At 44.0% G+C, this 16406-nt stretch overlaps 1 protein-coding gene across 2 annotated transcripts in view; it reads left to right on the forward strand.

Annotated features, from left to right (window-relative positions):
* LOC135234582 (receptor-type tyrosine-protein phosphatase gamma-like) overlaps positions 1-16406 on the forward strand; it is a 292580-nt gene that overhangs the window by 203672 nt on the left and 72502 nt on the right. For both annotated transcript variants that reach the window (XM_064299308.1, XM_064299310.1), the window contains 2 exons: positions 3321-3416; positions 11132-11198. In XM_064299308.1, coding sequence (XP_064155378.1) covers positions 3321-3416; positions 11132-11198 — 163 coding nt within the window. The remainder of the gene's footprint in view (positions 1-3320; positions 3417-11131; positions 11199-16406) is intronic.

Here is a 16406-nt window from a genome sequence, read left to right on the forward strand (position 1 = left end):
GGTCTAAGATGGCAGTGAAATATTAGCAGTTTTCACCTCAGGGACATTAGCAACCAGCAACAGTAGATTTTTTTTTTACCTTCTTATTTTAATGCATTGAGACCATACTCCCTGGTCAGTAGCAGAGGAGTGTCTAATTGAACAGGCCTTGTTGATCTGTAGCATCCTCTGCTGTGAAGCGATATGTTACGAAGCCCCTCTGCCTTATTAGCACAGATAACAAATGCTAGAACGGCGGCTGGTGGCTGAGAAACCCTTTATTTTCATTGCAACTGTATGACTGATCGGCGCGCTTGTAAAAAAACGCTAGCATGTCAGCCACTTAGCATAATGTGTCATCCTTGAGCACAGAGAGACCATATGATTCATCCAATTATCCCTTCAACAGTGCACCCAGGCTCCTCTAATCTGATTAAAGAGAAACAACCACAGCAGCACATACGCAACAAACTGAATAACGGCAGTGTTATTTTTTTTTCTTTAAACAGCGAGTGTTCCTTCTTGGGCCCTGGTCTGGACTCACCGGTGGGCCCTTGAGCCCCCTTGCTCGATCTCAGCGGTCACGTTGACATTCCGCTCGTGTCCTTCCGGATGGTTCCTCTGAATGCAGATGCGGGGACGTGTCACAGTTCTGTCCATTCCGCCTCACAGCGGAATGTGGGCTGAGTGCTGATTCGCCGGTTCCCGTCCAGCCGGAGCGTACGGTCCCCCCGTGAGGCTACGAGACGCGGAAGCGCCATTTCTTATTCATGCGCTGCCGCGTCGGGCATCGCTAACGAGGTGTTTACTTAGCGTGATCGCGCATTTACAGTGATAGCCAACATGCTAGTTTCACAATGACCCTGTGTAACGTGCTGTAGAACGGTATACTGTAGGTCAGGTTTGTTTTAAGTCAGTATAAGTATACAAGTCAGTAATACAGATGTGGATGTGCGCATGTTTCTAGTGGGAATGAATCAAATTGGCCAGATATGAACCGTTCCCGTTAGAGTTCTGCATGAGCACATATTTCTCACTGTCCTATTGAAAAATGTGGCTCACTCTGAATGTTATACAAACATTTATACAACTTTTTGGGAGTTGGCGCCACAGAAAGTACTTCATGGTGAAATCGGTCTTTGTTTGGGGTGGGTGTAGGCCTAGCTGCAGTGCTGTCTCTACTGACATTGCACTGGAAAGCATTTTGCTCAGTTCCATGAGCACCAAGGCCTTGCCCTCTAAGAAATAGAGAAGAATTGCGAGAATTAAAGTTTTAGGCTGTCAGAGCAACACAAAATTAAATCTGAGAACTCACAGTAGATGTGAGAGATTTTCTAGACAATGGCTCAATGTAGTCCGGAGTGGTCTTGTAACTGACTGTCCTGTCTCTGAACCAATCAGGCAGGTTCCAGTTTCATGTAAATGCACCTTGTTAACTTCACTAAGAAAGAAATTCCCCTTGTACAAAGCGGCGTGTTCCCGTGGCTGACAGCGACTAAAACTTCTCAACTTTCGTCAAGACCATCTGCACCATCTCTTCATCGGTGCGCCTGATCATTTGACTGTTGGAGATTGTGGATTTGCCGGTAGTTTAAAAGATTACAGCGGAAGCGTGTCATTCCGTGGCTGGGACCGCCTAGGGTCCGGCCTGCCAGCGCGGTGCGTGTTCAGTGACTGAGCGTTCCTGCTGCGCTTAACGAGCGCGGATAGTGTTTGCTGTGTGGCATGTTGGAGATTATCCTGGTACACGCATGCTACAGGCAGCTAAGTGCTTTATCTCCTGATTAAAGGCGCTCGGGGACCTCAGACAGGAACGCTGAGCTTCCTAAACCCCATGGCGTGGCACACTGGGGTGGAATAAGCACAGCTAGGTTTCTCCCTCTCATGCTGCCTGTGGAAGGAGGGAGGGGGGGCAGGATTTATTTTCTGTGTGTATGTTTGTATGTGTGTATATGTGTGTGGGGGTGGGGGGTGGGTGGCAGAAGAACAAGACAGATGGTGCTAGAGTGTTCTATATGTCATTTTGTGAGTCACTGTGTTTATATGTGTGGCTGAGTGTGTGAGTGTGTGTGTGTATGCAGTTGAGTGTGCAAGTAGTTGTTGGGTGGGAAGACAAGACAGATAGTGCTAGAACATTCATATGCTTCTGCGTGTGATTTTGTGCGTCACTGTGTTTGTATGTGCGACTGAGTGTGTGTGCGCATATGTGTGTGTGTGCGTGCGCGTCCGTCCATGCACAGGCAGCCACGAGCGCTTACATATTATTCAGGTTTTCTTCCCTGGTGAGTGGAGCTGAAGTCAGACACGGCGTTCCTCTTTGGCCCAATATTGTTTTAATGAGTCACTCTGCGCAGATTGAGGAGGCCTCTGGAGCTCCTTCCTCTCACAGCTCGCCTGCGAGGGCACGGTAAGACCTCGGGGGCCCGTGACGGAGCCGGTTCTGCCATTCTGCCGGGCTCCCCGTCTCGTTAGCCACTGAGCTCGGCCCTTTCACAGTTTTTGAGAGCGAGTTACTGCTGAAGGTGTGCTGTGAAAAAATAAGCCAACTCAAAAGCTCGACAGGAAAGTTGCGTGTTCTTCCCGCTACCATTTCTTCTCTTCTTTTTGCTTTCGCCGTTTGCGTTCTGTGGCAAAGTACCCTACTCCAGTAGCAAAGTGTTCCTGTGGAAAGTAAACTGGTGAGTGCTGTCTTCAACACTCTAGCTCATTATCAGTCTTATTTGTGGCCTAGTTTTTGGTCTTCTGCCAGTGCCCGAGGCCCAGACCACTGATTTCCAGTTAAAGTTACTCCGCTTACATGCTGGTGTGTCTGAGGAGTGAACCTGCTTCTCGAACAGGTGTGTCTCAAGCAGGTGTTCCCCTGATAGCCACAGCTGTGACTGAAATTTGAGAAAAAGTAGAAAAAAGGGATAAACCGTTAAAAAAGCAACATTATGGGTGGAAATAAAAAATCAAAAAGAAAGAATTACAGTGTTTCATCTTTGAAAGTGTTAAACCGATTATAAAACCAACGTCTTATACAGTATACAGTAAAAGTACTGAAAATGAGGAAGAGATACTGTTAATGATGCACAGTAAAGCCGCCAAAATAATGTAGCTTGAACTGTAAAAGACACAGCAATACTGCCCAATTATCGGGATTTAAGCATCGCTCACACTCAGGGAATGAACCTGAGCTTTCCGCATAAAGAAAAGCACGCATTCGTCCGGATTTGGAATCGTTTTTGTGCGTTATAATAAACAGCTGTGTCAGTGCGTGATCGTCAGCACGAGCAAGGTCGGTGCCCTGGATAATCTTCTTTAAATTGAGTTCAATTGTGATTTCTGTTGCTGTGTTACAGATGCAGATTTACCTGTACAACTCGGATGACTTTGACAGCATCAGCGCAGCCATTCGAGAGCAGAGAATAATCGCCGCCATGGCCGTCTTCTTCCAGGTATGGTTCAATTGTGCAATTTTACCCAACTTCATTTCATATTTTACTTTACTCTGAATTCTATTGTCATTTATTTTATGGAATATTTTCTTCATTCAAATTTTATTCTTTCCCTTGTTTTATTTTCCATTTCTTTTCTAACCACTGTTTCGTAAACCACTTTGGGCTACAGTTCTGTAACAATGGTGGTATATAAATTCATATTATTATTATTATTATTATTATTATTATTGTTGGTGTTGTTGTTGGTTGCTACATGTCCTGATTCCATAAGATATGCAGTTTCTGAAAGAAGCCTTCTTGAGATATGATTAAATTAAGAAATAAATTAAATCCAGGAAAAGTACCATCTGCTGCTGTGAAAACAATTATTTTGCAAGGAAGGGAAAAAAAAAAAAGCGAAAACAAGCATCTGCATTCACTTGGATAGAATTTCTTTTGCTCTCGTGCACTTTAAATTGCACAGTGAAATTAAAGCATTATTACGTTAATCTGCCCAATTCTTAATTATTCTGAATTTAATTGGCAGCTCTGTCAGCAGTGGTGACTGCCTGAGTGGTCCTCTGCACGGCCCGTTACCTCTCTCTGTGGCTCTCAGTGCCAGGGCGCCATGCCGCTTTGTAAATCCAGCCCTGCCATTCCTGCTCAGAGTTCTAGTGCTCACTACTGGGGGCTCATTAAAGGAATAAAAGCACTACCTCGCCAGATCGCTGGTTCTCTCTTCCTTCCCCCCCCCCCAGACACTCGCCTCCACTTCCACAGGTTTCTCTCCCCATTTTTAAACGAGCAACCCTGGAATACAAGAGCCAGATCTACATATTCCGACCGCATTAAAAATGCTCTCGGATTTCAAGCTGAGGCGTATTTGCCTCCTTTTCTGAAAACAGTGTGTACGTTTGTGACTGATTACACGGGCGCCCGCCGTTTTTTATTATTCAGAGCCAGTGCGACGGCAGTGGCGAGAGGTATTTGTCGGTTTACAGAATTAAAGGACGGCCATTTTGTTTGTTTGTTTGCGCTTCGGGTGCTGAGTGGCAGGCGAAGGCCTACACGGGACCTGTGTTTTTGGTCGCATCTGAGAATGTCATTGTCATTAGCGGAACGGCAGCTCTTCTCCATTTTCCCTCCAAATTCAAGGTCGCGGTTATGAATTGCGAGGCTTTCTTTGTGCGGCGTGCTCATTATAGAATGGGAAATCTCAACAAACAGGGGCATTGTAGTTCCTGGGAGCAGAGCCGACAGCCATCCATAAAGTAATTTACAGACACCAGAGAAAGGGAAAAAGTATTCCATTAAAGGATGTTTTTTTAAACATTAATAACAGATATTGGGTGGCACTGCTTTGTAGTCCGCTGTATCCAGACTGTCTTTGAAACCCATTTTCGAGGCCTGATGGTGCAGAGGGAACTGAGATTTAATGACCAGTTGAATAATCAAAATAACAAAGCAAAAACACCTGCATCTGGCACGTACCCTTCTGAACACATTTTATTTGAAATTGCAGTCATCGGCGCGAATCCGCTCAAATGCGTTCCTGTTCACGTCCGTGCTTTTACACTTAATTCAGAATGTGCGCTGTGGTCGTATACGTATCCCAGGGAAACCGCTTTTCAGAAGGGTCGTTTGGGACCGTAGGAGGTGGAAAATAATAATGTTTTCGGTTTCGCGGTCGTTTTTATGACACCCGGTCGATGGTGCCGCGTTCTTGTTTGGGGCCCATCGTTTGTTTTGCCGCGGCGGTTCACGTGTTGCCGTTTCCCGTCGCGGCCTTCCCGTGTCTTGTCGTTCTGGCGAGCCGATCTCGCCGCATCAGACGATGAAGCCGCTCATTACAGGCGGAGCGCGACATCACTTCGGGAGAGGCGGAGGAAAACCGAAAACGCCGCCGGCGGAGCGCGGAGGCTCGGCGTTTAATCACGAACGCCGGCGACCGGTGGCCTGAGCGCGGGGGACCCGGCTCGTAACCGTCAGTATGCCCAGAGCTGTTTAAAAAGCCAGCGGAGTGCGGAAAGGAGGCTCGTGTGACCGTCTGGTTAAAAGGCCGTTAAATATGGATGAACGCGATCGGCCTCCCGGCCCCCGGGCCCGTTAAATATGAATGACCGCGATGGCCCTCCTCCTGGCTCCGACGCGACTCCTGCTCAGCTCGGTCTCCTCGTCAGGGCTGCCGCTGCGCCCCAGAAATTCACCGCCGTTATAATGGGAAGGGGGTGACAGTGGAGATGACTCTATGCCACTGAGGAAGTCAAAGAGAGAATGCTGATGCAGATAATCTGATCGTCAGAAGCTTCAGTTCCACAGCATCTTCCAACTAGGTTGTCCATGAACGAGACACCGGCGTCTTCAAATCCAGCTGTAAAACAAAAGAAAGAATACACAACATTACCAAAAACTAATGACATGCCAGGGGAGACTAATGAACATAGGAAAGTAACAGCAGCCATGCTCCAATGGAGCCAGGAGATGGAGAAGACAAGCTCAATAACCATGTTATCCTTGATCCCGGGGGACCCACATTTCTGTATGCATTTCAATAATTTTGTGTCTTTGTGTCTTGTCTTTAGCAAGTACGAAATGCTGCCATCATGAATTAATTTTCACCGAGTGAAGTCACACACAAATACACTCACTCACAAATGCACCCACTCAGTCACTCGCTGACATTCGCTAGCGCTCTCACACTCACACGTTCATTTGCACTCGCACTTCCTCACTCACTCACTCGCTCACCCGCGTCCATTGACCCCCTGACCTCCTCACGCTGGGCGTGAGATTAGCTTGGTCGCTCCCGGCTGTCAGGGACAGGCGGCAGAGGCTGATGTGTCCCCCTGGAGCCCTTATCACGAAGGAGACGCACGTTAAAGAGGGAAGATTCTCCCCCTTCCAGTGATAACCTTAAAAACCCACTTTCTTTCCTCCTAGACTGATCCGATTCCCAGTAGGACGGAGCAGCCATCTCATTTTCCTCAGAACGGAGGGAAAAAAAAACACTGGCAATTTTGAAACAAAACACAATCAACGTCTGTGAGGGCCTCGGTCTAAGTATTGGCAAGAAGCTCTGGAGAGAACTGAAGGAAGTGGTGAACAGTAGCGTGCATCTGGACATACTTGGGAATGCATACGTGTTCGTGACAGCAAAGTGAAGTCCATTACTTCCATCTGCGAGTGCAATTTGACAGATTGGCCATAGACACAGAATGGCTCTATTATCCACTGCCTGGTCTTTATTGAAGTAGATTGTAGTTGCCAGATCTTCCTTTGCACGTGTATCGGCATTGCACTGCTGCTTAGAAATTGGTCTGACTGTTGAGCGAGACCCACTGATTTCTGGGAACTCTAGCTCGGTTAATTCAGCGAGACAGTCACTGACAAAACGGCAGGTGCGGCTAATTGAAGAAAATCATTAGGGTTTGACGTGTGACTCTTCCCAGTGAAAGGTTTTCCACCTGCCATACAGCGAACACTTGCGAACTTGTCAAAGACCATAATGTAGAATGTTCGAAGCTAAATCAGCTCTTAACAAAATTCATGCGAGCCATCTAAGTGATAAAATGAACTCGGTCAATGAATTGACACTCAACACTTCAGCTGTATGTACTAGCGACAGTCATACAGGTCAAAGCATGTCAGTTCATTACTGTAAATGTGTCTTGTATCTCTAGAATGGACAGATTTGTTCTAATACAGTAGGTACAAGTAAAAAAGTAAAAAAGGCATAGTTTTTTTTCTTCTTCAAAAATGAACTTTATATCCCAATCTTGGTAAGAATGGCCTACTCTGTTTTTCACCTGCTTGTTCCTTCACTGGTTGGCCTATTTACTACCGCAAGCCGTTCTTATGTAAACCACCAGTAAAATAATTCAGCTAATGCACTTCTTTAGCGGCAGCGGCGTGCGCTTAAAGCAATCGCGGCTATTTTTACGGCGAGGGTATTGTTAACGCGCGGCGGTCATAAATCCTGGCCCCGGCGCCGGGGTGACAGGGTCGTTCTTCAGCGGGCTCGGGGAAAGCTGATTGGGAACGCAGGTGCGGATACGCAGGCCTCTCCGGTAGGCGAGTGGGGAACACGCTGGTGTTCGGTGTTAAACGTTCCCCCCGCATCCTGACAGCCTGATCGTTTACAGCAATTAGCAGCGCGTTGCGTAGCACCGCGCTGAATTATGAGCCCAAGCATCTTTAGCGGGAGGTGGCGCATAACGGGCCCTCTCGGGGCTCTGTCCTGCGTTTTATTCCGGAACTTTCTGCCCAGTGCATTTTGTGGCTGAGGGGTTAAACTCTGGGAATTAAATGTTAAGTTGGTCAATGTGTGTGTTTGTTTGTGTCTGTGTGTGTGTATGTGCATTTCCCCTGGTGTGTGACTATATGCCAGGCCTGCTGGTGTGAAGTTTAGTAGACCCTAGCAACTGTACGGACTGGGTACAGTTCGGCCATAACAGAATAGTGGTGAAAATGAGATGCAGCCAGGCCATGCAGTGAAAGGCCCTTGGGGTGATCGTGACCAGCACAGAGACAGTTTTGTTTTCTCCCTTTCAACTGCCATTTCAAACCCAGGGATCCGGATAAAGTGAGTTAACAGCGTAATTAACTGCTTTAACAAATCAATTAAGTGCAGAGTACTACAAAAACCAGCAGACCCCACGGACCAGCGTTACAGACTCCTGCTCTAGACTGTAGGGAAATAATGACCCTAGAATGGCCTGTTCTGGACATTAGTTAGTCTAGTGTGAATTGTTACTGCGTTGTTAAAATAAGCTCCTTTGCTGGTTTTTGATCTTCTAGATGCTGTAAATGGGCATGCGAACAGTGGGATGTGTGACTGTGTGGATGGAAGGGGATTTGTGCTGTCTGTCAATCAAAGCTCTTGATTGACGGCGAGCACAGTCTCCGCCTCTCAGTCGGCAGGCATTAATTCATCTCCTCCGGCTTTGTCCGAAATGTGTCTGCTCGCACCTCATAACTGCCCTCCATCCAGGATTGCAGTTTGCTCTTAATGAAACGCCATCCCCTGGAGCCCTGAGCAGAAGCATCTAGGCCCAGCTTGCGTGTGTGTGTGTGTCTATCCCTGTGTCTGCCTGCCTGTGTGTGTGCGTGTGTGTGTGTGTGTGTATGTGCATGTGTGTGTGCGTGCGTGTGTGTGTGTGTGTGTGTGTGTGTTCCAGTGGGCCTCAGTGGCCCAGAACAGCACTTTCCGTTTGCCGTCGAATGTCACCTTCCTCTTCAGCCGCTGCCCTGAATCACAGTAGGCCCCCAGGCCCTGAAGGGCTCCTCTGTTTCATCTCCGGAGTGGGGACACCGGTCTCTGAGTGGGTGGCTGCAGGGCTTATGGGAGATTTTTGTTTGCTGCATTTAGGACACGTGAGAAAGGAGCAGCGTTAGGAGGACCGGGGGGCAGGAGTTCCCCCTCCATGCCCCTCCAGAGAGAGGGCCTTAGGGCAGCAGGGCTGTCTTCCCTGCACCCCGTTAGGCCGCTGACATTGGTCCCAAGGGTCCCTAAAAATCTCAGCTCGGCTCAGCCTCCCGGGCAATTTTCACAGACGTGCTTCACCCCCGAAGAGGCCTAACAGCCGACGAGCAACAAGATGGAGCAATTTTTTCCTCTTGTAATTCAGAATGGCGAGAGCTTCAGACAAAGCTCTTTTTTTTTTTAACCCTTTTTCATATATCAAAATTCTGCTGTCATGTCCAGCATTTATGACCTTGAAACAAATTTGTGCTGAGCTGCTGGCTCGAAAATCCACTCTACCTGTTTTTATATCGATTTTACGAGCTGCTGTTTTGTAGCCCTGTCCATTGGGAGCTCTTGATTCTGAGAAAATTTTAAGTCTGATGTGGTATTACAGGTTTGTAGTCTTTTATATGTGCATAGGATTCTTCTGTGTGAAAATGAAAACTAGGGAAAGTGCTTAGTTGGCCAGTTTGACATAGGGGCCCTCAATACAGATGAGCTCTCAGCTGGAGAATGACCATATATGCAAACAATTATACATTTATTGGACTTTATTCACTGAGCTTAGAACAAACTACACAGCCCTTTGCAATCGCTGAGCAAAAGGTGGCTATGTCTGTGCAATTAAAGCTGGCAGCACAAGTTACATCTTCATCAAGTCATTGAATAATAATCAAAATAAATGCATATTTCTTATTTGGTCGCCATCGTGTGCCTGTGTATTTCTGTCCGTCAGTACCATTCAGAAGAGATGGATGTGGCGGCGTTTTCGGATGCTGTTTTCAATTTTATTTCTGTTGTGCTTTTTAAAGAGACACTCAGAGGGGATTCAGTCAAACACAATTAGGACCATTTACAGGGGAATTCCACTGCAAAATGTACTTTTGCTTGTGGAAGAGTAGCTGTTCTGATTAAAATGAGCTCTTAGCCAGCTCTCTATCGGTAGTGAGTACAGAGGTATAGCCCCTAACTACTACAATGGGGGGGGGGGGGGGTTAGCCCGCAGAGAGGGTATCGTTACTCACTAACAAGCTAGCCACTAAAGAAAGAAAATGTAGGTCTATGTGTTCACATCTGTAAGTTTTACTAAATAGAAAATGTGTGGGTTAACGTAACTACAATTTCGCTAACTGTGATTTATGCACCTGTCTCACAGCAAGCTACTTCACACACAGTCAAGATTCATGCAGTATCTTGAGAGAAAAGGGGGAAAACAACAAGCAACGAGTCTGGCGAACACTGCCATTCAGAATGATAGACTCACCTGCTTTTGTGATGGAAAACCAATGTTTCCTGATCAATTGTGTCAGCTCAATGAAGACAAGACTAAGGTGAAGGTTGCAGCTAAAACGTGAATGGAGAAGTGGTTGAGTGGCGAGAGAATGTGCGTGCATCAAGTACGTCAGACCTCCGCAAGTCATCTTCTGAGATTCTGACCCATGCGTAACATTGAACCTCCCTTTAGTGCCCATCGCTGTCATAGCAAGCGTTGTTCCTAGACTGTAAGAAGAGTGTGTTTTCAGATCTCTTGAAATCTGACCCTCTGGTTTACAAAGATAATTTTTCAGTTCAGTTATGTAGCAGATTATTTCAACCGAAACACACCTTACAAAAGTGAATTTAACAAGATTCAAAGACTACTGCCCAGCAAGCACCCTGAAGGTCAATGGGGGCTGTGTGGTGTAAAGTTCAACGCTGTCATAGTATTGTGTTTGTTTTGAAACAATATTAGGTAGAAAATTTCACAGATAATGTGACAGAAAGGATCCAGCATTGCTTGTAATTATGAAACAAGTGCTTGGTTTTGAATGCTATCCATTTATGTCTCACCGTATTCATTCAACATGACTAGAACAGTGCTGGGATGAAGCTAATCATTAAGGGCATTTTTGATTGAAACTCAGTTTATCAAAGCTGGGTTAGCTGCACTCTTTGTTTATTCACTATCTTTCCTTGACCACAGTCAAGCTAGAACGGTACATTCTCACTGTGATGTCAGAAGTGAACACAGTAAAAGCTGCTGGAATAGTCCAATGCCACCTTGCTTATGTCCAGGGTCGGAAGAAGATAAAGAAGCTTAGGATCTTATATGGTTTTGCCGCTGCCTCAGAATTGGACTGTGGAATTGTTGTGTCCCGTCCTTAGATGAGTGCCTCCTCGTCTCCGGAGCTCGGCAGTGTTTTGGGGCTTCGAGAGCGCAAGATTAAAGTGGTCTCCGGCTGTGTGATGTCACAGCAGATCTGAGGTTTCATTTGTCACTCCGCCACAGGTCGGACTGAAGGACAACCCAGCGGTGGGCCCCATCATCGCTGGCCTGAGGGGCGTGGTCCATCACGGTGAGTGAGCCAGTGCGCATGTAGCACTGCCCCGATTGGCTGAAATTCCGAATCCCCCTCCATCTTCCTCCCTCTTTTTCTCTCTCAGTCTCCCTGCCTTCACCGTTCTCTCTCTGTCTCCCCCCTTCTGCTCCCTGTCTTTGTTTTCCACTCTGTCAAACTGTCTTCCTTTCTTTTTCTTCTGTTCCCTCTCTTCTGCTCCCCATGTCACTCACTTTGCTCTTGTTCTCTCATGGTCTTATCTATCCTCTGTCACTCTCTTTGTTCCCACCCAATGCTGGCCTTGTTAGTCTGCCAGGAGTCATCTGAAGGTGGAAAATAATCTATCACATGTTAGCAATCAATAGGATAGGAACTTAATACGCAAGATCAATCGCTCTGCATAGTTCATGAATCTGAATCACGTCCACACAGTCCAATCCACGGCATTTAGAGCAGGTTGCTTGCGATGTACTTTAGTAAACATCAAAGGTAGGATGGTCTGTTCCCAAAAGCGATATTATTTGATTTAAGGGTGTCTCTCATTGTTACGAACCTTTGCACTGTAACACTTTTTTATGAACAACTGCAGCATTATTTATTCATAAGAACTAGATATCATCTTCATAAGCACTGCATGAATATTCAAAAGTAATAATGACAATAAAGGCATATTTGCATGTGGTGTGTTATGTCATCGCTGATGTAACAAGTGACATTCACATGACATACGAATTGACTAACATCACTTGAGGTTATTTAGAATTTATTAATTTCTTACATAATGCTTATGAAAGTGTTAAGTAGTATTTATGACACAGTTATATGGATGATAATCTACATACAGAGTATTCACTTCAGCTTTCTTTCAGCCCTATGTAATTGGTGAAAAAACTATTATCAGGGACTGCTTGACAAAAAAAAAAATTGATTGAATTCTAGTAGCTTCAGGGTGAACCACATATATAAACCCCAGTTCAGGCTGACTCACTCCAGAATATCGTTTTTGTTTGCATAGTAGAGAAATACCCAGATGAAAATGTCTGAGTGTTTGTTTTATTCATTTTTTTTCTGCTCTTGACACTAATGAACTAATATATTTCCTCGACTTTTGTTTCTAGAGGATTCCATGTGTAATGCAGCTTCTTTCTCACTGGTACAGAAGTTTTGTGCATTAAACTCTCTGTCCCACAGGCAAATGCCCTACCTTAAATAATGCAGCCTCCATTTACCTCAAAACGTCTGTTAAGACAGCTATTCAAAACTCACAAGTGGCCATATAACTCTCGCCACAGTGAAATTAGGCATTGCGCGTTTCGATGTGCTTCAGGTTTTACACCCTGAAATGGGAAGTGAGTTGCAGTTTTTATTTTTCTTAAATCCAAAGTTAACCTTATTTTTTTGAAATCCAAAGATAACCTTAAGGGTAAAGCTGCAAACTTTAGCGCTGCGTTTGCAGAAAAGGCAACGGCTGCGTTTGTTCTTCGTCGCGCCCCGGCACAGCTTAATCCATCTGAGCAGGTATTGGCTTCCCAGTCCCAGGTTCTTAAAGGCTTGTTGATAGCCGCGCATCAGAACAAAAATTGGTTCCTGGATTAATTGTTTGTCTTTCGAGGCCTCGGGGGCGCTTCGGCGGCGATAGCGCGGAATGTAAAATTAACCATGCGAGGGGCTGTAATGAGGGGATAATCGAAAGCCCCGAGGAGCCTGAGAGGGAACGCGGCCTCCTCTGTGTATGAACTGAGAATATGGCCTGCAGTGGGCTGGTGACCTGCGGAGGGCCCAGCATTTATTTATTTACTTATTTATTTATTATTATTATTAATTTTTTATTTTATTTTATTTTTTTAGAAAGCTTTTTCTGAGACACTGTCACAGAGATGCTTCACTGTGGGAAGAAAAACACTCAAACGGAAGAAATATTGGGAGGAGCCCACCTATTCAGGGGGAGTTTAACAGAAATATAACGTGGAATCTATCAGAGCAAACAATATAATGGGTTAGGTGGAATACAAACAGGGGTAGTTAAACTAGCTGGTAAAATAGACAGGCCATGCACAGAGATGTATAGTACTTTGCAATTCAGGAATAGGCACTTGCTGTGTTCTGTTATAATGTAAAAGATAAAAATAAACTTAATTTGGTTACCAATTGCTAGTCTAATCACTGCATTAGCCAGTATCTAACATAGCAGCACATGTGGTCCCTACACTGCATCATACAATCACACAATTCTGCAATTAGAATGTCAAGGAATGAATGTTTTGAAGATGACAGTAACAGCCAGCTAGCTAAATATTTTCCACTGCTATTGTGAATAATTAATGTTGAAGAAGACCGCATCAGTTAAATATACCAAAAAAAATGTAGAATCAACTGAGGGGGGAAACTTTTCAATTTAAATTAGCATTGCTAACATAGGATGAAAATAGGCTTTTTGAATAACATAATCGATAGCTATGTTGGTCTTTCAACTAAGACATTTAAACGAATGGCCTAAAAGGGGTATTAAAGTTTTTCTTACCTCTCAGTTCCTCAAATACGGCTGCCATTGATGCCAGTTTCACGTTGGTTCTTGGGAGTGACTACTATTACATATCTGCGAAACATCACGTTTCAGCTTAACACTTTCACAACAAACTGATATTGTAGCTATTAGCTTTATGGACGACAGCTTTATTAAATATCCTGTCAATAAAGGACACTGGGTAAATGCTAGCCTTGTCAAACAAGTGTCAATTTGATTACTGATTGGAGACATATTCAGCGACTGACCTTGCATGGCTTGGCCTCTAAACGAGCGTAAAACTGCAGCAAGCTCAGTAATGTTGATAAAACTAGATAGACATGCATTTTGGACCAATATTTTTCCCTAATATAAGTCCTGAATTGATATGATTGGATAATATTAATAATAAACAAATAAAATGCTTCTATTAGGTGATAGATGTCCCCCATATGAAAAGCCTCCAAATGCTTATTTTTGTTGAGTACCCTCAATAGAGGATTTTTTTCTGGCAATCCTTCAAAAAAGCTTACTGACATGGATGTGGGCTATGATGGTAAATTAGGAGATTTTGGACTGTGTCCACAGGCTGCAGTGAAGTTCTGTAGATCTCCTACTGCCTCTTGAATTTGTATTTGACTTCTAAACCATCTGATTCACTGAGTGCGGGTTAAGAGGCTCTTGTGTCCTATATTAATCGGGTTTAACACTGTTCCAGTGGTTTTAAACTTAATTAATTACAACATTAATTATTGGCTTAATAGTGGAAAGTGGCATCTCTCATGTTTTATTAATTTTTTTTTAAACCATCTGGTGATTTTTGAAAGTCAACAACCCTGTGTTTTATTTCTTTTGAGAGCTCCTTGCCTTTCCCCATGGTGTTAAGTGACGTGGATTTTACGTGTGTGTTACCTCATTTGTATACCCCAATGAAACAACAGTTTAAACATTAAAATTGAATGTCATTACAGACTTATTTTTATTGGGTTTTATTTAGCGTAGTGAATGGTTGTAGCATATCTTTTTTTTGGAAGAAAAATTACTTGTTAAACAAAATTTTTCTCTGAACAAATGTCTTAGTATCAAAAACAATTTCCAGGCATAATAGAGCTATAATACAGCTTGTTACCTGTATTATTTTATACAACCTTTTGCACATCTTTATCAAGGGTGAGAATAATTTTGGAGGGAATTGTATTTTATTACAACTGCACTGAATAATTTACCACAGCTTTTCAGGACTCATTATTCAGTTTCATGTTTTTTATTTTTTTCCTCCAGTGCTTATTGTTCTTATTTTGTCTTTACTTTTATTGTTTCGGCAGGTCACATACATTGCATTTTTCTTCTTTTCTTCACTCTGCAATTATTATTATTATTATTATTATTATCACTCAGATTGCTATTACTATTGTATTACATATTAAATACATACACATGTACAACTATGAACTTTTAGGAGATGCATTGAAGATACTATCCATCCTTGCTCTTCATTAAAGAGACTGTCATTTTCTGCTGTCTTTTACAGTATGAGTGTGGAGTAGGGTGGGGTGAAGAGATTTATGTGCTTAGATTTATTGCTTACACACTCTCTCAGATAAAGGATGTTGTTCTCTCAGGGTTGGGTGATGATGCTTTGTTAGTAATCAGACAGTTGTGCCAGAATGCATTGTTTTTCTATGTCTTGTTTTTATTCAGTATTTCTTGTTCTTTTTCATCCATCTATAACTGTTGATGGCATTTTTATTCTCACCCTGCACCCAAGGTTACATCCAGTATGGGCCATTTTAGCTTGTCAGTTGTGTTGCAGTTATCTGTAATTGTGCATCATTTAATTAATTGTGCATCGTTAATATTTAAAATATTTGATGTATTTGTGCCTCTTTAAGTCACTCATGACCTAATCTTTGTCATGAAATCCATGGCTCAAACACATCAGCTGTTTCATTGATTCCTTTGATTCACCATGCTTATGCCTGGTTAGTCTCGCTGGTCTACCATAGCATTAACATTGTGGATTTGGGGAAATCTTAGGCCCATGTTGCTTGTGGAAACAGGAAATCTGTCTGCACATTTAATCATCCCTTCAATTTTTCTCCAGTTGCATGCTCTTAAACATGCCTGGATGGTGCAAATTGATACCCATTTCTAGTTCATGTTCTTGGAATGTGCTTTTCATGTGAGGCATAGGCTCCCCGTGTTACTGCCCTGTCACCAACGGCTCAGCGAATGGCTTCTTTCGGTGGTTTTCCTGAACGGGCAGTAAAAGTTATGTCCACGCATCTGTGGTGGCGGTAAATTTCCAAAGGATCATTACCGCCAGACATCCATCACCCCGGCGACAAGACGGCCAATCCAGCACTGTACGGTCACCGTTTGCGGGAAAGCTGCACTGACAATTCGCAATATATACCTCAGTGCTGTGTTTGCGCTCGTGCTCGAATGTCTTTTAGACATGTGTCTGGATGCATTACGCTGATCTTTTACTCTGCTACCTCACATGCCCCGCCCGTGGTTTCTCAAAATCCCTCAGCATCTGCACTATGATAACATGAATATCATTTTGAATATTAAAAGAAAAAAATACCAGTCTGTTTCCCTCAATTATATTTGAACATTAATGCAACCCCTTCAAAATAAACTCTGATTCCTTGTGTTTGCCAAACGCTTTTTTAAAACTATGTATTAAAAGTTTTCTTTTAGTTTACCTTTCAAAGACC

Source organism: Anguilla rostrata, chromosome 11 (assembly GCF_018555375.3).
Source record: "Anguilla rostrata isolate EN2019 chromosome 11, ASM1855537v3, whole genome shotgun sequence".
NCBI classification, from domain to species: domain Eukaryota; kingdom Metazoa; phylum Chordata; class Actinopteri; order Anguilliformes; family Anguillidae; genus Anguilla; species Anguilla rostrata.